Consider the following 21,947-nt stretch of genomic DNA (forward strand, 5'->3'; position numbering starts at 1 on the left):
TCTTTTTTTTTTATGCTGGGGTTTGAGCCCAGGAGCACTCTACCATGGAGTACATGCCCAGCCCTATTTTTATTTTAGACAGGATCTTGTTAAGCCAGGTGCACCTATTTTTAATTTAGACAGGGTCTTGTTAAGCTGGGTGTGGTGACCCATCACCAAGTTTAAGGCCATCCTCAACAGTTTAGTGAGGCCCTAAGCAATTTAGTGAGACCCTGTCTCGAAAAAAATAAAAATAATAAAAAGGACTTAGTGGTAACGTGCCCTTGGGTTCAATCCCTAGCACTCCTAATCCCTCCCCAAACAACAAAAATCTGAAAAACAGGGTCTTGCCTTGGCTGGCTTGCCTTGAATTGTGATCCTCCTGCCTCACCTTCCTGAGTTGTTGTTGGGATTACAGGTGTGAGCCACAACACCTGGCTTCACTGGCCAAGTTTAAAGACTTTTTACTGATAATAATTTACCTTTCTCTCCAAGAAAAAGGATTCATGAAATCAGTGCTTTAGACATTTTGAAATATTAAAAAATAATTCTTTGTAATTCTTGGAGTTTTGATGATTTCATTCAGATTTTTCTCTAAGATGACCATCCTTGTTCTAATAAGGGCCTACCTTATTAGTCTGTCTTCCTTTGTAAGCTCATCACATTCCTGAGGTTGAACTTGTACTCCAGGTGTCCCAATTTCAGTACCCTTATTAAGACTATGTAATATGTTGGTAATTCAGCCCTGGATGAGGACAGAATACAGAGCAGAGAACTTGAAGATAGTGAACATGATGCTTGCCATCCATCAATTCCAGAACTTAAATGGGCTTGCTAGTTTTGCCTGTTTATGAAGCGAGACTGGCTCTAGCACCAGTACTTCACTATTGAGAGGAAGTGATCAGATGCATGGGCTCTGTTCTTTTCAGGTGGAACTCCGTTTCCCAAATTGCAAGTGGTTGTGCACATGCTCTTTTTTTTTTTTTTTTAATTTATTTTTATTGTAAACAAATGGGATACATGTTGTTTCTGTTTGTACATGGAGTAACAGCATACCATTTGCATATTCATAAATTTACATAGAGTAATGATGTTTGATTCATTCCATTATTTTTTCCTTCCCCCCCACCCCTCCCACCTCTCTTTTCCCTCTATACAGTCGCTCCTTCCTCCATTCTTGTCCCACTCCCACCCCCCATTAAGTGTCATCATCCACTTATCAGTGAGATCATTCCTCTTTTGGATTTTTGAGATTGGCTTATCTCACTTAACATGATATTCTCCAATTTCATCCATTTGCCTGCAAATGCCATAATTTTATTATTCTTTATAGCTGAGTAATATTCCATTGTATATATATATACCACCGTTTCTTTATCCATTCATCAATTGAAGGGCATCTAGGTTGGTTCCATAGTCTGGCTATTGTGAATTGAGCCGCTATGAACATTGATGTGGCTGTATCTCTGTAGTATGCTGATTTTAAGTCCTTTGGGTATAGGCCAAGGAGTGGGATAGCTGGGTCAAATGGTAGGTCCATTCCAAGTTTTCTAAGGAATCTCCACACTGCTTTCCAGAGTGACTGCACTAATTTGCAGTCCCACCAACAATGTATGAGTGTACCTTTTTCCCCACATCCTCTCCAACACCTATTGTTGCTTGTGTTCTTGATAATCGCCATTCTAATTGGGGTGAGATGGAATCTTAGTGTAGTTTTGATTTGCATTTCTCTTATTACTAAAGATGTTGAACATTTTTTCATATATCTGTTGATTGCTTATACATCTTCTTCTGTGAAGTGTCTGTTCATCTCCTTAGCCCATTTGTTGATTGGGTTATTTGTATTTTTGGTGTAGAGTTTTTTGAGTTCTTTATATATTCTGGAAATTAGTGCTGTATCTGAAGTATGAGTGGCAAAGATATTCTCTCACTCTGTAGGCTCTCTCTTCGCATTGCTGATAGTTTCCTTTGCTGAGAGAAAGCTATTTAGTTTGAATCTATCCCAGTTATTGATCCTTGCTTTTATTTCTTGTGCTATGGAGTCCTGTTAAGGAAGTCTGATCCTAAGCCAACAAGGTGAAGATTTGGACCTACTTTTTCTTCTATAATCTGCAGGGTCTCTGGTCTGATTTCAAGGTCCTTGATCTATTGTGAGTTGAGTTTTGTGCAGGGTGAGAGATAGGGGTTTAGTTTCATTCTGTTGCATATGGATTTCCAGTTTTCCCAGCACCATTTGTTGAAGAGGCCATCTTTTCTCCATTGCATATTTTTGGCCCCTTTGTCTAGTATTAGGAAATTGTATTTATTTGGGTTTGTGTCCGTGTCCTCTATTCTGTACCATTGATCTACCTGTCTATTTTGGTGCCAATACCATGCTGTTTTTGTTACTATTGCTTTGTAGTATAGTTGAAGTTCTGGTATTGCGATACCCCCTGTTTCATTCTTCCTGCTAAGGATTGCTTTAGCTATTCTGGGTTTCTTATTCTTCCAATTGAATTTCATGATTGCTTGCTCTATTTCTGTGAGGTATGTCATTGGGATTTTAATTGGAATTGCATTGAATCTGTATAGCACTTTTTGTGGTATGGCCATTTTGACAATATTAATTCTGCCTACCCAAGAACATGGGAGATCTTTCCATCTTCTAAGCTCTTCCTTAATTTCTTTCTTCAATGTTTTGTAGTTTTCATTGTAGAGATCTTTTACCTCTTTGGTTAGATTGATACCCAAGTATTTTATTTTTTTTTTTGAGGCTATTGCAAATGGAGTTGTTTTCCTCATTTCCCTTTCAGCTGTTTCATCACTTGCGTATAAAAATGCTGTAGATTTATGCGTGTTGATTTTATAGCCTGCTATTTTGCTGAATTCATTGATGAGGTCTAGAAGTTTTCTGGAGGAGGTTTTTGGATCCTCTACATATAGAATCATGCCATCCGCAAATAGTGACAGCTTAAGTTCCTCTTTTCCTATTCATATCCCTTTAATTTCTTTCGTCTGCCTAATTGCTCTGGCTAGAGTTTCTGGCTAGAGTTTTGAATAGAAGTGGTGAAAGAGGCCATCCCTGTCTTGTTCCCGTTTTTAAAGGGAATGCTTTCAGTTTTTCTCCATTAAGAATGATGTTGGCCATGGGCTTAGCATAAATAGCCTTTACAATGTTCAGGTATGTTCCTACTATCCCTATTTTTTCTAGTGTTTTGAGCATGAAGGGGTGTTGTATATTGTCAAATGCTTTTTCTGCGTCAATTGAAATAACCATATGATTCTTATCCTTAAGTCTATTGACATGATGGATTACGTTTATTGATTTACGGATGTTAAACCATCACCATCCTTGCATTCGAGGGATGACCCCACTTGATCGTGGTGCACAATTTTCTTAATGTGTTTTTGGATACGTTTTGCCAATATTTTGTTAAGGGTCTTTCCATCTATATTCATCAAGGATATTGGTCTAAAATTTTCTTTCCTTGATGTGTCTTTTCCTGGTTTGGGTATGAGGGTGATATTAGCTTCATAGAATGAGTTCGGTAGGGTACCCTCCTTTTTTATTTCCTGGAATACTTTGAGAAGTATTGGAATGAGTTCTTCTTTGAAGGTCTTGTAGAACTCGGCTGAGAATCCGTCTGGTCCTGGGCTTTTCTTGGATGGTAGATTTGTAATGGCTTCTTTTATTTCATTGCTTGATATTGATCTGTTTAAATCGTGTATGTCCTCCTGGTTCAGTTTGGGAGGAGCATATGTCTCTAGAAATTTGTCAATGTCTTCGGTACTTGCTATTTTGTTGGAATACAGATTTTCAAAGTAGCTTCTCATTATGTTATGTATCTCAGTGGTGTCTGTCATGATATTTCCTTGCATCGTGTATTTTAGTAATTTGAGTCTTCTCTCTCCTTTGTTAGTGTGGCTAAGGGTTTATCTATTTTGTTTACTTTCTCAAAGAAACAACTTTTTGTTATGTCAATTTTTTGAATAGTTTCTTTTGTTTCAATTTCATTGATTTTAGCTCTGATTTTAATTATTTCCTGTCTTCTACTACTTTTGCTGTTATTCTGTTCTTCTTTTTCTAGGGCTTTGAGCTGTAATGTTAGGTCATTTAATTGTTGACTTTTCATTCTTTTCTGGAATGGGCTCCATGCAATGAATTTTCCTCTTAGTACTGCTTTCAGAGTGTCCCAGAGATTTTGATATGTTGTATCATCATTCTCATTGACCTCTAAGAATTTTTTTTATCTCCTCCCCGATGTTTTTTGTTATCCATGTTTCATTCAGTAGCATATTATTTAGTCTCCAAGTGTTGGAGTAATTTCCTTTTTTTACTTTGTCATTGATTTCTACTCTCAGTCCATTATGATCTGATAGAACACAAGGCAGTATCTCTATTTTTTTGCATTTCCTAAAGGCTGCTTTGTGGCATAACATATGGTCTATTTTCGAGAAGGTTCCATGTGCTGCTGAGAAGAAAGTGTCAGGCGAACGTGATAACCACTACACTACGGAAACCCGTTACTGCTGAGAAGAAAGTGTACCTGCTCGTTGATGGATGGAATATTCTATATATGTCTATTAAATCTAGGTTATTGATTGTGTTATTGAGTTCTATGGTTTCTTTGGTTGGATTTTGTTTGGAAGATCTATCTAGTGGTGACAGCGGTGTGTTAAAGTCGCCCAGAATTATTGTGTTGTGGTCTATGTGATTCTTGAAATTGAGAAGGACTTGTTTGATATACAGGGATGCACCATTGTTTGGGGCATAAATATTTACTATCGTTATGTCTTCCTGATTTATGGTTCCCTTAAGCAGTATGAAATGTCCTTCTTTATCCCTTCTGACTAACTTTGGCTTGAAGTCCACTTTATCTGATATAAGGATGGAAACCCCCGCTTTTCTACTGGGTCTATGTGCCTGGTAGGTTTTTTCCCATCCTTTCACCTTTAGTCTGTGGATGTCTTTTTCTATGAGATGAGTCTCTTGTCGGCAGCATATTGTTGGCTCTTTCTTTTTAATCCATTCTGCCAGTCTGTGTCTTTTGATTAATGAGTTTAGGGCATTAATGTTCAGGGTTATTATTGAGAAATGATTTGTATTCCCAGTCATTTGGCTTATTTTTGGTTTTTAAGTTGGCTTGGTTTCTCCTTTGAGTGGTTTTTCTCTAAGGTAGTTCCTCCCTTTGCTGACCTCCATTGTTGTTTTTCATTTCCTCCTCATGGAATATTTTGTTGAGAACATTCTGTAGTGCAGGCTTTCTATTTGTAAATTCTTTCAACTTTTGTTTATCATGGAAGGATTTTATTTCATCTTCAAATCTGAAGGTTAGTTTTGCTGGGTATAGGATTCTTGGTTGGCAACCATGTTCTTTCAGAGCTTGAAATATGTTGGTCCAGGCCCTTCTAGCTTTTAAAGTCTGGGTTGAGAAGTCGGCTGCTATCCGTATTGATTTCCCCCTATATGTAATCTGATGCTTTTCTCTCGCGGCCTTCAAAATCCTATCTTTATTTTGAATGTTAGGCATTTTCATTATAATGTGCCTTGGTGTGGATCTGTTGCGATTCTGTGCATTTGGTGTTCTGTAAGCCTCTTGTATTTGATTTTCCATTTCATTCTTCAGGTTTGGGAAATTTTCTGATATTATTTCATTGAATAGGTTGTTCATTCCTTTGGTTTGTATCTCTGTGCCTTCCTCAATTCCAATATTCTTAAATTTGGTCTTTTCATGATGTCCCATAGTTCTTGGAGATTCTGTTCATGATTTCTTACCGTGTTCTCTATTTGGGTGACTTTATTTTCAAGATTAAATATTTTGTCTTCATTGTCTGAGGTTCTGTCTTCCAAGTGGTCTAGTCTGTTGGTGATGCTTTCCATTGAGTTTATTATTTGGTTTATTGTCTCCTTCATTTCAAGGATTTCCGTTTGTTTTTTTTTTTTGAGAATCTCTATCTCTTTGTTGAAATGATCTTTTGCTTCCTGCAGTTGCTCTTTCAGCTTATTGGTATTATCATTCATTGCCTGCATTTGCTCTCTTATCTCATCCTTTGCTTGGCGAATCATCTTAATCATGTATAATCTGAAGTCCTTTTCTGACATTTCTTCTAACATACTGTCATTGGATTCTATTACTATAGAATCTAGATTTGTTTGGATCATTTTCTTCCCTTGTTTTTTCATGTTGTTCATGTATCTTCCCCTCTAGCGCTGCAGATCTGGGGTATTGCAGATTTCCCCGTATAGGCTTATAGTGGCCCTATAGGTTTCCAAAACCCTTTCTTTAAGGGGACATCAATATTAGCAGTGCCCAATTCAGACACTATGCAATCCTAGACCAAATAGTCCCTATGAGGACAATAACAAAATTGTCATAATAAACAGAATGAGGTCAAATATTATCTTCAGTAAAAGAAAGAGATTTGCAATAAGGTCTGCAGTTTCAAGTGGAGGACAAAGAGGATGCAGAGGGATGTAGAATGTGGCTGTTCATGGGATAAGAAAAGAATATACAGAAGTTCTAGATAATAGGGTGAGAGTGTAATCAAAAGAAATTGGATGTTAACATGCAAAAAAAGAAGAAAGAGACTCTGAGGGAACAGGAAACAAGGAAAAGAGAGCAAGAAAAATAAATAAAAACTTATACTTTTTCAATAAGGAGAAAAAAGAAAATCTACAGTATAACAGTCATATAGTAATGAAACCTCCCAGAGTTCAGTAGCCTGATGCATGAGAGGTACCTGACAATGAGCTTCAATCCTCTAGCAGGCGTCTCAGGATGGGTTTTGCCCCACCTAAAGATCGGAGCTATGGCTTCCAGGATTATCCAAGATGGCCGCTCTGGCTTTGAAATGTGTTGGCAAATGGGGAGCTGCCGCTCAGGGCATGGACGTGGTCAGCAGGAGGTCCTGGAGGCGGGATGCGGTTTGTCAGGCAGGGGTCCTGGAGGTCGGGTGTGTTTGGTGTGGTTGTGGGATCTTGGAGGCCGGGTGCAATCAGTTGGTCTGGGGTTCCAGTGATAGGGTGCAGTCAGTTGGTCTGGGGATCCTGGCGTTAGGGAGCAGTCAGTTGATGTGAGGGCCCCAGAGGCAGGGAGTGATCGGTCGGGCTGAGGGATTTTGGAGATGGGGCTCAGTCAGTCCGGCCAGGGGTCCTATGGGGCCTGGCTGTTGTCTCAAAATGGTGGCAGCCACGTGTAATCAAACCTGCAGGTACTGTAACAGTGAACTTGCAGGCAACAGCAGGCAGCTGGTGCTCCACTGGCGGTCAACGATCAGTTTGCTGACTGTTGTCAGACGATCGGGAGGTGAACCTCATGCATTGGGTAATGGATAAGTGTAAGGCAGGCAATGGACAGGCGAGAGGCAGGAAAATGGCGGATGACAGGCCTGACAGTGAGCAATCTGCACTCAAAAAAGGCGTGGATATGCTGGTAGAGTGCAGGCGATCACAGCAGACAAATGGGGTAAACAGCAGGGGATCAATAAGCAGCAAAAACTGCCTTACCAAGAAACAAAAATCCTCTGCTTGAAACTGGAGTTAAGGAGCAACAAGAAACGCAGCCTCCCTCTAGTCCGCCATCTTGGATCTCGTCATTTATTTTTAATTCTTGATTTTTAAAAATTTTTTTTTGTTGTAGATGGACACAACACCTTTATTTTATTTATTTATTTTCATGTGGTGCTGAGAATTGAACCCAGTGCCTCAGTTGTGTGAGGCAAACACTACCACTGAACCACAATCCCAGCCCTTACGTCATTTACATTTGCAGTTACAAAGAGAAGATATAATCTGATAATCTGGCACTATTTCCTTTATTGGTCATGTGCTATTTCTGTCTTACAGGTACTTTTTGTCATTTTGAATATATTTCCAGGTGGACTATGAAAGATTACGATGAACTTCTCAAATACTATGAATTATATGAAACTATTGGAACAGGTGATTGCTATTTTTTTTTTTTCCCCTTGGAGGCAGAGGCTAGATCAGCTATTTGAGAGTATAGTCTGTTTGGTCAGTCATAAACTTTTTAGTCTAACTTAATACTGTTTTAAAATTTTCTACCTGGGGCTAGGGTTGTGGCTTAGTGGTAGAGCGCATGTCTAGCATGTGTGAGGCACTGGGTTCAGTTCTCAGCAATGTATATAAATAAATGAATAAAGGTCTATCAACATCTAAAAAAATATTAAAAAAATTTTTTTCTATCTAAGAAAAAGTGGAGCAAGGATAGAGGACAGTAGTAGGAGAGGCCTTATATTGCAAGGACTTTGACTTATATCCTAAATAAGTAATCGTCCAAACGAACAAACAAAAAAAATGTAAAGAAATAAAAAAAAAAATGTCACTGGAGAGGTTTGAACCAAGGAGCGCTCTGACTTTTGTTTTCAGTGAGTCACTGCTTGGTGGTGAAAAAATTGGGTGGGGCAAGGGCAGAGGCAGAGAGATGTTAGGAAGGTATTGTAGTAAATCAGGTGAGTGACTCTGGCAATGATGGTGACTCAGAAGAGGATGATAGTGAAGGTGGTGAGGTAGTTATTGAAGTATAACGTAGAGTAAAACATGAAGTGCACTAGTCTTGATGGGTTGATGGGATATATATGTATATCTATATATATTCACTCAGATAAGAGAGACCATTTCTAGTAAGTACCTGCTTCTTTTTTCCCCATGTAACTATTGATGTATTTCTCCCACAGTAAGCCAGTGGGATTTGTTGATGGTTTGGCTATGGGGTGGTGCTAGAAAAGAGAGGGAATAAAGATGATTCCAGGATTTTGGGCCTGAGAGCACCTGGGAAAATGGAGTTGCTTATTAATAGAATGGGGAAGAATTTGGAACAGACTACCAGAAGCTTCTTTTTGGAAGTGTTAATTTGAAGATTGAGAAATCTAAGGAGAAACATTTATTCAGCTTTTGACCTAGTTTTGAAGCAATTGTTTATCTTCAGAGTTTTAAAACTGAATGGAAGTTTTATATAATTTGTCTATGATCTCAGCAACTTTATATTGTATTCCAGCAATGTGAATTATTAAAGCAAATTTAATTTCAATGTTAATCATAAAGCATATTTCTAAACAGTAAATTCTTTTTTTCTCTTATTACAAAATTAGATGTATACTGTCATCGTAGGAAAAAAATAAACTTCAGCTAGACATTGAATGAGAAGAGGCTAAGGTCACAGGTAACGCTTGAGAAGTGACAGAAGAAAGAGCCACACATTTCCAGAAAACTGTGGCTTAATGGAAGCTTTAAAAAAATATGTGAACAGATGTTTGTGCTTGAGTCCTTGTTCATCTCTTTGTCATATGTTTTCCTGTATGTAGGTGGCTTTGCAAAGGTGAAGCTTGCCTGCCATATCCTCACTGGAGAGATGGTAGCTATAAAAATCATGGATAAAAATGCCCTAGGGGTAAGTTTAAAATTATTATTTTTTAATATTCTTATAGAACAGTTTTGTGATAAAAACCTGAAAATCCTAGTTACTACTCTTTTCTTAAAATAATATTTCTGTGGTTTTTAAAAAGTGTTTAGATGTGTGGTTTTAAAGAATTCTGGGTGGTAGGGTTACTTTGTCCTTCAGATTTTAAGGTGGGGCATTTCAACTCTGTAGCATCCATTTTTTTGGTGGGTGTTTCATAGTCTTGGAGGAATTTCTGAGTATTAATATCTCCCATCTTTACCTTTTCACAATACTCTCACTAATGTTGATCTATTTTGTAGCATAGATAAATCTTATATTTAGCCTTTTATTCAAAGTGACATCAGAAGTTTAGTAATCAATCCTTTTCTTAATCATTCTTTTTCCTATCTGAGAATGCTTCTAGGTTTAACCTGCTCATTACCTCCTAAAATAGCCCACTCAATTTGTGGTTTTGGCTATAATGTATATAAAGTTATTATTTTTATGTTGAAGTAAAACCTATCTTTATTGATGGTCTTTTTGGGCCTTCTATACCTTTTTAGTGTTTGAAGTCATCATTTTCTAATTTTTTCTGTTTCTAGTCTTTTGCTGAATGTTTGCTACTAGTCTCTCAATATATATCTCAGTATATATCTGTGGCTCTTTATTTTTTTTTTAATACTACTGGGGATTGAATAAAGGGGTGCTCTACCACCCAGCTATATTCCCAGCCCTTTTTATTATTAATTTTGGGACAGGGTCTAGGCTAATTTGTGCAGGCTGGCTTCAAACTTGCAGTCCTCCTGGCCTTAGCCTCCCAAGTAGCTGGCTGTTTCTTTTTCTAAGGATAAATTTTAAAAATTAAATGTTTTCTCTGACCAAAGTCTTTTAAGTATTAGAAAAGAAAAAAAAAAAAAAAAAAAAAAGGAAAAATTAGCTGGACATGGTGGTGCATGTCTGTAATCCCAGCAACTTGGGAGGCTAAGTCGGGAAAATCACAAGTTGAAGGACAGCCCAGGCAACTTAGTGAGACCTTGTTTCAAAAGGGGCTCAGGATGTAGGTCAGTGGTAAAGTGCTTACCTAGCAGGTACAAGGACCTGGGTTCAATCCTGGTACTGCAAGAAAAAAAAAGTTAAAAACAAAAAAAAGGAACTTTTCTTCTGGATTGTGTTAGTATTATAATTATTCATAGTTTACAGTTTAGTAAAACAGTATAAACATTTTAGGCCTTGCATATGCTAGGCAAGCACCGAGTTATGTCCACAGTCCTTATTAGATTTTATTTTGAGACTGGGTCTCACTAAGTTGCCCAGGCTGGCCTTGAACTTGCAACCCTTCTGCCTCATCCTACAGGCATACTCCGCATCCCAGCCATAACATGTTCTTAATTATGAAACATAAAAAAATATTTTTTAAATGTTTTCCTTATTGTTGGAATGAGACAGGGTTTAACATTAATCATTACCTTATTTTTTTTAATTAAGGATATAAGTGATGATTAACATACATAAGTAAATCAAAGGAGATTAAGTTTTGTAATAGAAATGTCATTCAGTTCTTTGAATTCTCTTCAAAATTTATACTAAAAAATCAGATATTATTTTTAATAATCTGTCAAATAATAATTCAATCTTCAATCTTTGTTTTTTTTTTTTTCTTTTTTGAGGTGCTGGGGATTCAAATCCCCGTCCTTGAGCATGCTAGGCAAGCACTCAAGAAATGAGCTATTTGCTCAGTTTTTTTTTTTTTTTTTTTTTTTTTTTTTTTTTTTTTTTTTTTTTTTTTTTTTTAGTTCTCAGTACTATATTCATTAATCTAATGAAAGAATATTAAAAAACCATTTTTCTTGGGCATTTACACATTGATTACAAATTTGATTAATTCCCTTGAGCAATTTAGACTTTAGTTCTAACTTTAGTATGACTAATTCACTCGATCACTTCAAACATTTAATCAACAAAAATGTGTATTATTATAAAATGCATCATGCACTTCAATACTCAAAACTGATCTTGGACTGGAAGTTTAGCTTAGTGGCAAAACACTTGCCTATCATGTGTGAGGCCTTGGGTTTATTTCCCAGTATTGTAGGGAAAACAAAACAACTTACCCTAAAGCATCAATATGACAACATTAGCTTATTATTTCTAAGCTCTTTTTTTAATATTTTCTATTTTATGCTTATTTTAGTTATTTCAACTACTTCCAGAGTTTTAGTCAACAGGCTTCTCTCACCAAAAAAAGAAAATTTTTTTTTGAGTTGCAATTTTTTCTTTTTTTGGTACCAGGAATTTAACCCAGGGATGCTTAACCACTGAGCCATATCACCAGCCCTTTTTCATATTTTATTTAGAGACAGGGTCTCACTAAGTTGCTTAGGGCCTCACTAAGTTGTTGAAGCCGACTTTGAATTTGTGATCGTCCTGCCTCAGCCTCCCTAGCCACTGGGATTACAGGCATGCACCACTGTGCCTGGCTTGCAATTAAGTTTTTTTTTTTCTTTTTTAAATATGGAATGCTTCATGAATTTGCACGTCATCCTTATGCTGGGGCCATGCTACTCTTCTTTGCATTGTTTTACTTTAGTGTATGTGCAGCTAAAGCAAGCACTTGTAATAGATTCTTGATAAGACCCATCATCTGGTTGCATAGTTCTAGATAATTGAATCTTGAGCCATTGATGATTAGTTTGAGTCTGTTTTTATAATAAGGTTTTATTATTACTTGGGATTTCTTGGTTTCTATCTTTCCAAGATTTTCAGCCTGGCCCATCTTTCTCCCTAACCAACTTTTTCTTTTTGGATTGAATGTAGGTGTGCTACAACCCCAGCTCATTAGACTTTTTATTTTGAGATAGGATCTTGCTACATTGCTGAGGCTGGCCTCAAATTTGTAATCCTCTTGCCTCAGCCTCCCTAGTTCCTGGGATTATAGGCCTTCCTTACTGAGTCTGGCTCCTAACTGACATTTTGTTGTTGTTGTTGTTACTGGGGATTTAACCCAGGGGCATTTCCACTGAGCCACATCCTCAGCCTTTATTTATTTATTTTTTTGAGACAAGTTCTTGATAAGTTGCTTAGAGCCTTGCTGAGTGCTGCGAGTGGTCTTGAGTTTGCAAACCTCCCATCTCAGCCTCCCATGTCATTGGGATTACAGGTGTGCGCTACCATGCCCAACTTTTCCTGTGTTTTCGAACAGTTTGCTTTAGAGCTCTTGATAGTTTTTCTACTTAGTATTGAGACTTCTGATGTGGATGCTAGGAACACTTCTCATTAAATTATTGCTTGTTTGAAATGATGTTTTGTCACAGAGTGATTTGCCCCGGGTGAAAACAGAGATTGATGCCTTGAAGAATTTGAGACATCAGCATATATGTCAACTCTATCATGTGTTGGAGACAGCCAACAAAATATTCATAGTTCTTGAGGTTAGTAGTGTTTTCCAGAGACCTAAGACTTTTGGTCACTTTATCAATAGTTGAGAGAAAATTATGTTTCACCTGAAAGATTAAAGTAAATGTTAAGTAGTTTGCCTGTTTGAGTTCTGTCTATAACAATTTAGATCATTAAAGTAGACATATATAACACAGTGGATATTCATTGTATATGTATTCTCCCTAATATACCCCTAATGAGGTGGTTTAGATTATTGGATGAAATATGTCAGGTTTGGTCCCAGGGGAAGGATTCTATTTTAGTACTATATAACTACAAACCTGATGGCTTAAAACAGCAAAAATTTGTTTTAAGATTTTAGAGGATAGAAGTCCTCCAAAATCAAGACATGGGTAAGTTTGGTTTCTTCTGGAGAGTCTTTGCTGATTGCTGGTGTTTGCTGGCAATTTTTGGTGTTTTGTGCCAATAGATACACCAAACTACTCCAATCTCTACCTCCATTTTCAAATGGCATTTCCTCTTTGTCAGTGTCTCTGTCCAAATTTCCCTCTCATAGGAACCCAAGTCATTGGATTAAAGCCCACTTTAATCTAGTATGACTTCCTCTTAATTTGATTATATTTACAAAGACCTTCTTTACAGATGAGGTCACATTTATTGGTCCCACATAGCGTTTGAACATCTTTTTTATCAGGGGGAGCTACAGTTTAACCCACAGCTTGTAGAGAGTTTCCAGTGCATGTGTTATGCAAGCTAAACTCTTTCAAGTTTTACACTGCCCTTTTTGGCATTAAACACAATTTTGAGAACTTGTATCATTCATCTCTTATTTTATTTTCCTTAGTTTTAGTCAAAGGATTTGTAGATGGACATTGTTTTTACAGATTAACACTGTTTTAAAAGCATATTTTAAAATTTGTGTTGAAAGCTTTGGACTTAGAGCTATTTTTACTTTACTATAGATCAATCCACATGGTCTGCTATAGTGATTTTAAAATCTTTTTCTTTTGAGGCAGGGTCTTTCTATGTTGCCCAGGCTGTACTCAGACTTGAACTCCTAGATTCAAATAATCCTACTTCAATCTCCTGAGTAGCTAGGATTATAGTGCATGCCACCATGCTTGGCTGAAATTCCCAAAAAATAAATGAAAACTCAAAATATTCTTGAACCTTGGACAAACTTAAAAGGTACAAGAGAATATATGTTAAAAATAAAATTCTCTCTATCTTGTATCCCATTTATCCAATTCCTTTTCCTCTGTGTCATTCACTATTTTTCTTATGTTTCCTATGGGTACCAAGAAATATTTAACTTGTGTGTGTGTATGTTTGTATATGTCTATGTATGTATAGCCTATGGTCACAAACTATATTACTCTGTACTTTGTTTTTTCCCCTACTTAACATTTTATTTATTTGTATTTTTTTATAGTACTGAGAACTGAACTCAGGACCTTGCACATGTTAGGCAGGCACTTTACCACTGAGTTACATCCTCTGCTCTTTATTAAAATTTTATTTTGAGAGATCTTATTAAGACTGACCTTGAACTTGTTATGTTCCATTTTCCTCAACTTCATGAGTAGCTGGGATTATAGGTGTGTGCCACCAGTCCTGTGCACCAGTCACTTAGCATTTTAGTTTGAAGATTATCTATTTACATTCATAGAGATTTATATGTTTCTTTTTTCTCTGTTGGTTTTTTTTTATTTAAAAAATTTTTGAATTTTGGATGTTTTTTCTCTTTATTTTTTAATTTTTAATTTTTAATTTTTTTGGGTACTGGGGATTGAACTCAGGGGCTCTCTCAATCACTGAGTCACATCCCCAGCCCTATTTTGTATTTTATTTAAAGACAGTGTGTCACAGGTTGCTTAGGTCCTCGCTGTTGCTGAGGCTGGTGTTGAACTCACAATCTTGCCTTAGCCTCCGAGCTGCTGGAATTACAGGCTTTCGACATTGTGCTGGTCCTCTTTATTTTTTATTTCTGTATTGGAAAATATGAAATAGTTTGTTTTCTTCATGTAAATCTTATTGGATAGAGTTTTCAGAAATTACTATTGAGGTGTAATTTACATATAATAAAATGAGCACATTAGGTATACAGTTGGATAAATGTATATACCAATGTACTTATTATCTGACTCAAGTTATAAAACATCTCCCATCATCCTAGAAAGTTTTATCCCTCCTTTTTAAAGTAAATTTCTGTAACTACACCTGCTCTGCTCTTCCCAGTTACTGCTGATCTAATTTCTGTCACCATAGATTGTTTTTACCTGCTCTAGAACTTGATATGAATGAATCATATAATCTGTACTGTTTTGCATGTGGCTTCTTTTGCTCAGCATTATGCTTTAACAAGTCACCATATCAATATGGTATACTCTTTTACACTTTGCTTTTTTACTTAATTCGTGACATTGTCTTATATCAGTTTGTAAAGAGCTTTCTCTTCTTTTTAAAATTACTGCTACAAATTTCATTTTATAACTGACATAATTTATATAACGTGAGCATTTGGGTTATTGTTAAGGTCTGAATGTAAGTGTTCCCACAAATTCTATGCTGGAACTTATTCTCCAATGTGATAGTATTAAGAGGTAGGGACATTAGGAGGAGTGATCTGAACTCATGAATGGCATTATTTCTCCTATCAAAGAGTCTTGAGGGAGCCTTTTATTCCCTTCTGCCACATGAGGACACATAAAAAGTGCCATCTATGAGCAATAGGTCTTCACAGACACACAATCATCTGGCACTTTGGTTTTGGACTTCCCAGCCTCCAGAACTATAAACAATAAATTTTGGTTGTTTATAAGTTACCAGCATAAGGTATAATACCATGTGGAAACAATTGTTTCCAGTCTTTTGCTTTTATAAACAATGTTGCTTTAGCAAGTGATGTTTAATGTGCATCATTTTCAATTTAAGTACATCTTTAGGAATAATTCTTAGATGTGAACTATAAGGTCAAAGGTGATATGCATTTATAATTTTAATTGATGTTGCCAAAATGAAAAGAAATTTTTTTCCCCCAAAATGAAATAAAATTTTAATTGGAAACCCAGTTTACAAAAAGTATGACTGCCCTAGAGAAGGCATAGAAAGCCTAGAACTTTGAGCTCTGGAACCTCTTCTCCCTGCAAACCCTGTATTCCTCTGTGCAACTCGAGTCCTTCTAATGCTGAAAATCACTGGTCTTTGGACAGCAATCAACAATAATTACTGGAGAAATAATTACTGCTGCTCCAAAAGAAATTTTTAGGTAACTGTTGAACATAGTGGTGCATACTTGTTATCCCAGTGATTCAGGAAGCTGAGATAGGAGGATTGCAAGTTGAAGGCCAGCATCAGCAACTTAGTGAAACCCCAGGCAACTTGGAGAGGCCATGTCTCAAAATAAAAAATTAAAAGGGCTGGGGATAGCTCAGTGGGGAAGTGCTTCTGGGTTCAATCCCAAGTACCAAAAAAGAAAAGGGAAAAAAAAAAAAAAAAAAAAAAAAAGTAGGTAACTGTAGTAGATGTGAGTGCATTAAGATGAGAATGAGTTCTAATTCTTTGCTATAAAAATATAAAACCCTGAGAGAACCTTTTAAAACCCTAGTGGTAGTTGGTTCTACCTTTGTTTATTGGTAATAAAACTGTTCAAGAGATGAGTTATTATTCTTATTCCTGGAATAATTATTGACTTGTTTGATCCTTAGAGTGTATTTTTGAATATACTCACTCATATCCCTTGCCTTTAAAGTTGAATTCATTACATCTGAGTTCAGTATAATTTTTTTATATTCTTCTGAAGTGATTTTTGTAAGCTGTAACAATATCTGTTTGACTCTTGCTGTTGAAGTACTGCCCTGGAGGAGAGCTGTTTGACTACATAATTTCCCAAGATCGCCTGTCGGAGGAGGAGACCCGAGTGGTTTTTCGTCAGATAGTGTCTGCAGTTGCTTATGTGCACAGCCAGGGTTATGCTCACAGGGACCTCAAACCAGTAAGTGACTGTAACATACTTAGATCCTCATCTGAGAGTTCAGCATTATCTGCCTGGTGTTTTTGGGCTTCTAGATTTTCTGTTTAAGAATCTTAGATTTGCTTCTTTTTCTTGTTCCAGTCAGAATCTATCCAATTTCTTTTTTCCTCCTTTTGAATTATGGTAGACTTTTTGGATGGATTAACATTTTTTATCTGTCGTTTTTATATCATTATAAACGTCTTTGTAATCAGTATTTTATTCCTAGGAAAGAAGAGTCATTGAGGGTTTTCCATTCATTGCTGTTTCTCTAACACTGTGCTTCTTTAATTTAAATCCATTACTCCTCAGGATTTCAGTGGAATCAACAATCAACAGACTTTTTTTTTTTCTGTACTACGGATTGAACTTGAGTCTCACTACTACTGAACTACATCCCTATCCCTTTTTATTTTTATTTTAAGACTGGATCTGGCTAAGTTGCAGAGGCTTGCCTCAAATTTAGGATCCTCTTGCTTCAGCCTTCTGCAGACTTGGCTTTTTAAGGACTGCTGAATAAAAATGTGAATACTTTTTAAGTCTGCAGGCTAGTGGGTGAAGGTAAATATGGATTTAAAGGTTCAAGGAGCTAGAATTGGTCTGAGAAGATATGACAGTGTTCTTATCTTTTTTAATCTGTTTATGCCAAACTCTTCAATTTGAACTTACTCTTCAGGCTTAAACTTAACTTGGCACAAATTGTGTTTGCTTGTAGTTGGCCCTTAAGGAATGATTTATGCTGGTGTGTCTTGAGGGGAAGTGGTGTACTTATCCACATTCCTTCTCTTTTCTCCTTTTATACTTTGTATTATTTCACTACTTTTTAGTGATTTTTCTTTTTATTGTACTCAGGCTTTTCCATATAATCAAGCTTAAATCAGTTTTAGAAATCGCTATAGGATGTAATATAAGGCAATAATACAGTTATCAAAGTATCTTTGTTTTTCCCAGGAAAATTTATTGTTCGATGAAAATCATAAATTAAAGCTGATTGACTTTGGTCTCTGTGCAAAACCCAAGGTAAGTGCGGAAATAAAAATGTGGTTATTCTTTATAAATGCACTTCTTAGCGTGTTACTGTGCACCGACTTTTACTTAGTCTTTGTTGAGCTTGGTTGCATCCATTGTGAAGAATGCTAAATTTAATTCCTGGCATCAGTAATTTGTATAAATCCTCCAGATGATTATAAGATATGTAGCGAGGATTGAGTACCACTGACCTAGGTGTAGGGTTGGTCCTGCTGAAGACCCCATGGGTAAGCTGTGAGAGACTTTGCAGTTGCAGCGCCCAGACCATATAAAGTCATTAGCACGAATGCTGAATAGATCATATGGTTGCAGTTTGAGTGTATTGCCACTAGATGATGCCTTTGTTCATCTAGCTAGGAGTTGAGAATTTATTTGTATTTGTTATACAAATGGTTATATAACTAAGAATTAGTTACATTTTGTGAGAATCCCCTGTCTTTAGGAAAGGAGGAGGAAAATGTCCAGATGAACTTATATATTTATACCATTAGGTATTTCCCTAATTTGCATTCCATAATTAAATACTGGTATTCTCTAGCATAACTACTCTTTGAGGTGACTTTGAACTTCGCAGCTTTGCTTTCTGTAGCAGATCTCCTGTGTTTCCTCCTGAGTTCTCTAATGATGATACTCACAGTCTCTAAAATGAGCTGTCTACACTCATTAAGAATGTTGAAATTGCAGACTTGTCTTAGCCCTTTGTAGTCCCTTGATTATTTCCTATCCCAGTCAGAATTAGCTAGTTGCAAAGGGAAGCAGATTTTAGCCCTTCAGTGGAATGTTTGATTCTTTCTGATTCTTTTCCCTCTCTTGGCTCTTCAGTGACTATCAGTGGAGCCTGGTGTTTGGGAAGGAAATGCTAGAAGGTATTATATTTTTCTAGACACATAAAGATTATACTTTGAACAGATAAGCTTGTCCACAGCAGGCAGTGGGAAGTGTTTGCGATAGACTTCATTACCTGTTTTTTTAATGGCCTCCAAAGATTTGACCCACATAGATGACATCTAAGAAAGTGGGGGTGGCCTGGGAGAGAATTACCTCTGTCTTCTGTGAGAAACTCATTTCTGGGCATATTTCATTTATAAATGAGATCTCAGTTTTACAAGTCCTTTGCCTGCTTTAGGACTCTACAGGAGTTGGGTAGTAACTTCATTTTCATTGTCTTGATGTTTCTGTGGGAGAGAGGAGCATAAGCAAATTGCTCAACAGATCTGGGAGGCTAAGGTGATGATTTCTCATATAACTGAATCTAGAAAATAGGCTTTCAAGACACTGTTTCACATACCATTTTGCTTTCTTTTCTCTAAGGAGAAAGATGCTCTTCTGTATTTGTAAGGATTTGATCTTAGAGATAGGAACTGGTAAAGAAATAATCCTTTCTCCTTGAGTATTAAAGGGTGGGAAGACATGGGGGTATGCTAGGCTGATTATTATGCAAATGAATATACAGGGAAGTATAAACCTGACTTGACTGAGTGGAGAAAAGTATTTTGTACCCGGTGGTAGTAGTATTAGAAATCCAGAGAAGCAGAGAAAACGTACATATATGCAGGTATGCAATGAATATCAGGTTGGCTGAAGTCTTTTCCTTATTTGGGGTAGTTCTTCATTTAACTCCCGTTTGTGTTCAAAGAGTGCTTATCCAGATTTAATTCTCTTTTTTATTTGGTACTGGGATTAAACCCAGGGCTGCGTAACCACAGAGCCACATCCCCATCCCTTTTTATTTTTTATTTTGAGATGGGGTCTAAGTTGCTTAGGGCCTTGCCAAGTTGCTAAGTCTGGCTTTGAACTTGTGATCCTGTCTCAGCTTTCAAATTGCTTGGGTTATAGACATGCGCCACCATGTCTGACAAGGTTTAATATTCTGAAGGGCTGTAATTAATAAGTGTTTAATTTTTATCTTATTGACAGGGTAACAAGGATTACCATCTACAGACATGTTGTGGGAGCCTTGCTTATGCAGCACCTGAATTAATACAAGGCAAATCATATCTTGGATCAGAGGTATTTATCCATTGATTAAATCAATATAATCAACATATTGGTGATTTATAGTCAGTGAGTTAGACACTATATTGGGGATGTAACAATGAAGTAAGCTTATTAATCAAAGAGTTTATTTGGAGAGTGAGATTTATAAACTAGTAGATGGAATGAATAATTTGCAATAAACAAAAACTATAATACTCTTTTGAAGGAGGTCTATAGTTCTGGTGTCCTTATTGTGGTTGCTTTTGTACTGAACAGTGCCATAGTTTGGACTGGTTAGTCCAGCTGGTTAGAGTACAAGGCCAGGGTTACAGACTTTGTTTTCAGAGATGGCAATTAGCAGAGAGAAAACCTGTCTTTTGTCCATAGCTGGCTCTCCAAGGCCAACAGTCCAGGCTCAAAAGGCTTAGACTTCTGCTTTACACTTGCTACTTCAAGCTAGTCAGCTCTTCCTATTTTCTGGAGTATTAGTGTTGCTGTTATTAGTTTCATAAAGTAAAAAAAGAAGAAAAAAGTTGTCAAAAGCTCAGGAAGTGCTGAGTGGAACAGTCTTTTTATATCATGATTTCAGGATATCTCCAGATCTTTAATATGCTCTTGTACAGTGTGATCATTTGGAAGGGAAACATCACAGGTAGCTGCTTGTCCTGATTTTATTTATTTACAGAATTCATTTTTCATGTGGAACATCTTTTGGAACTAGTGCTATGCAAAAGAAACTTTGGGAAATACCAGGTTATTTAGTTTGTAACATAAGAAGATGGGAACTAACTTGTTTTTGGTAACTTTATTTTGATATAATCTTGAAGTTATAGTAAGTATAAAGGTGGCATGAGGAACTTTGATTTATTTTTATCCAAATTCACAATTGTTTTAATTTTTCTCCATTTGCTTTATCATTTTGTCTGTGTGCATACAAATATGTATGTACACATATTAATTTTTTCAATCTTTTGAGAATAAACTGGAAGACAGGCATGGCTCACACCTGTAATTCCAGAGACTCAGGAGGCTGAGGCAAGAAGATCACAAGTTTGAGGCTAGCCATGGCTATTTAGCAAGATTCTATCTCAAAAAAAAAAAAAAAAAAAAAAAAAAGGTTGGGGATGTAGCTCAGCAGTAGAATGCCCCGAGTTTAATCTTTAGTATTCTTAAAAAAAAAATAACTGGACTTATGTCCCCTTATCACTGAATATGCATATTTTTCCTAAAAGCAAGGATCTTTTCTTTAATAATTATACTTTAATTATCAAAACAAGGAAATTTAACATGGGTGTAATTTATTCAGTTAGTCTGTGTTCACATGATGATACTTTTATCAATGATGTTCTTTTTAGCTTTATCCCTGCCCTCTGCCCCAAGTCCAGGCACATATGGTATTTAGTTACTGTATCTCTTTAGTCTTTTTTAGTTTTGAAGACTTCCTTAGGCTTTCTTTGAGCTGGTAACTGTTGGTTAAGATTTGAACTAAGTGAAGAACTTTTCCATTTTTGTCTCATCTCCCAGAAGGAGTGATATTCATAAACCTAATCTGGAAAGATTCCTAGAGGGCTGGTGATATGGCCTTGCTAGTCTGTCTGAGTTTTTCCTACGTAATCTTGTATTTTTGTCCATGTTAGTTGACTTTCCAACCTTCTAAGACAATGTCTTAAGAACAGTATACTAAGACATCTCTGGGGTACTTGTTAAAAGATGCAGAGCTCAGGACTGTACCCTTGGAGATTTTGGTTTGTTTTTGAAGTTGGGGCTTTAAGAATCTTCATTTTAAAATAAGCAATTTTTTATGTGATTCTGATGCTTATGATCCAGATCATGCTTTAAGGACATGTTCCATGATAATATTTCAAATTCCTTTAGTAATATCTCATAGGAAATGGTTTTAAGTCCCTCTTCCCCTAGTTATTTTTGTGTTATTTGGCAGTTTGTAACTTATAGATTGGATTTGCTTTGGCTAATGATTTTAGTTGATTAATTTATTCTTGTATCTAATTTGAAATGGTGACGATGCTGTGATAAGTTAACTATAGAATACTTTTCCTGCTTTCTTCTCTCATGTATGCTTTGGTAAATCTATGGTAATGTTACTATTTTTTTCATATTTTAGTTTAACCCCAGACATAATGTCTCTGTTGACTTCTTATGGTACTTGACAAGGT

The 21,947-nt window shown here is 36.5% G+C and overlaps 1 protein-coding gene across 3 annotated transcripts in view; it reads left to right on the forward strand.

The window, feature by feature from the left end:
- Positions 1-21,947, forward strand: part of MELK (maternal embryonic leucine zipper kinase) — an 84,259-nt gene that overhangs the window by 2,619 nt on the left and 59,693 nt on the right. The window contains exons 2-7 of one of the 3 annotated variants that reach the window (XM_079113531.1): positions 7,805-7,900; positions 9,283-9,368; positions 12,671-12,787; positions 16,606-16,749; positions 17,719-17,787; positions 19,714-19,806. In XM_079113531.1, coding sequence (XP_078969657.1) covers positions 7,843-7,900; positions 9,283-9,368; positions 12,671-12,787; positions 16,606-16,749; positions 17,719-17,787; positions 19,714-19,806 — 567 coding nt within the window. In that variant the 5' untranslated portion in view covers positions 7,805-7,842. The remainder of the gene's footprint in view (positions 1-7,804; positions 7,901-9,282; positions 9,369-12,670; positions 12,788-16,605; positions 16,750-17,718; positions 17,788-19,713; positions 19,807-21,947) is intronic. The other 2 variants (XM_079113532.1, XM_079113533.1) reach the window with 2 other exon arrangements.

The sequence above is a fragment of the Sciurus vulgaris genome (genome assembly GCF_902686455.1).
Source record: "Sciurus vulgaris genome assembly, chromosome: 15".
Taxonomy (NCBI): Eukaryota; Metazoa; Chordata; class Mammalia; order Rodentia; family Sciuridae; genus Sciurus; species Sciurus vulgaris.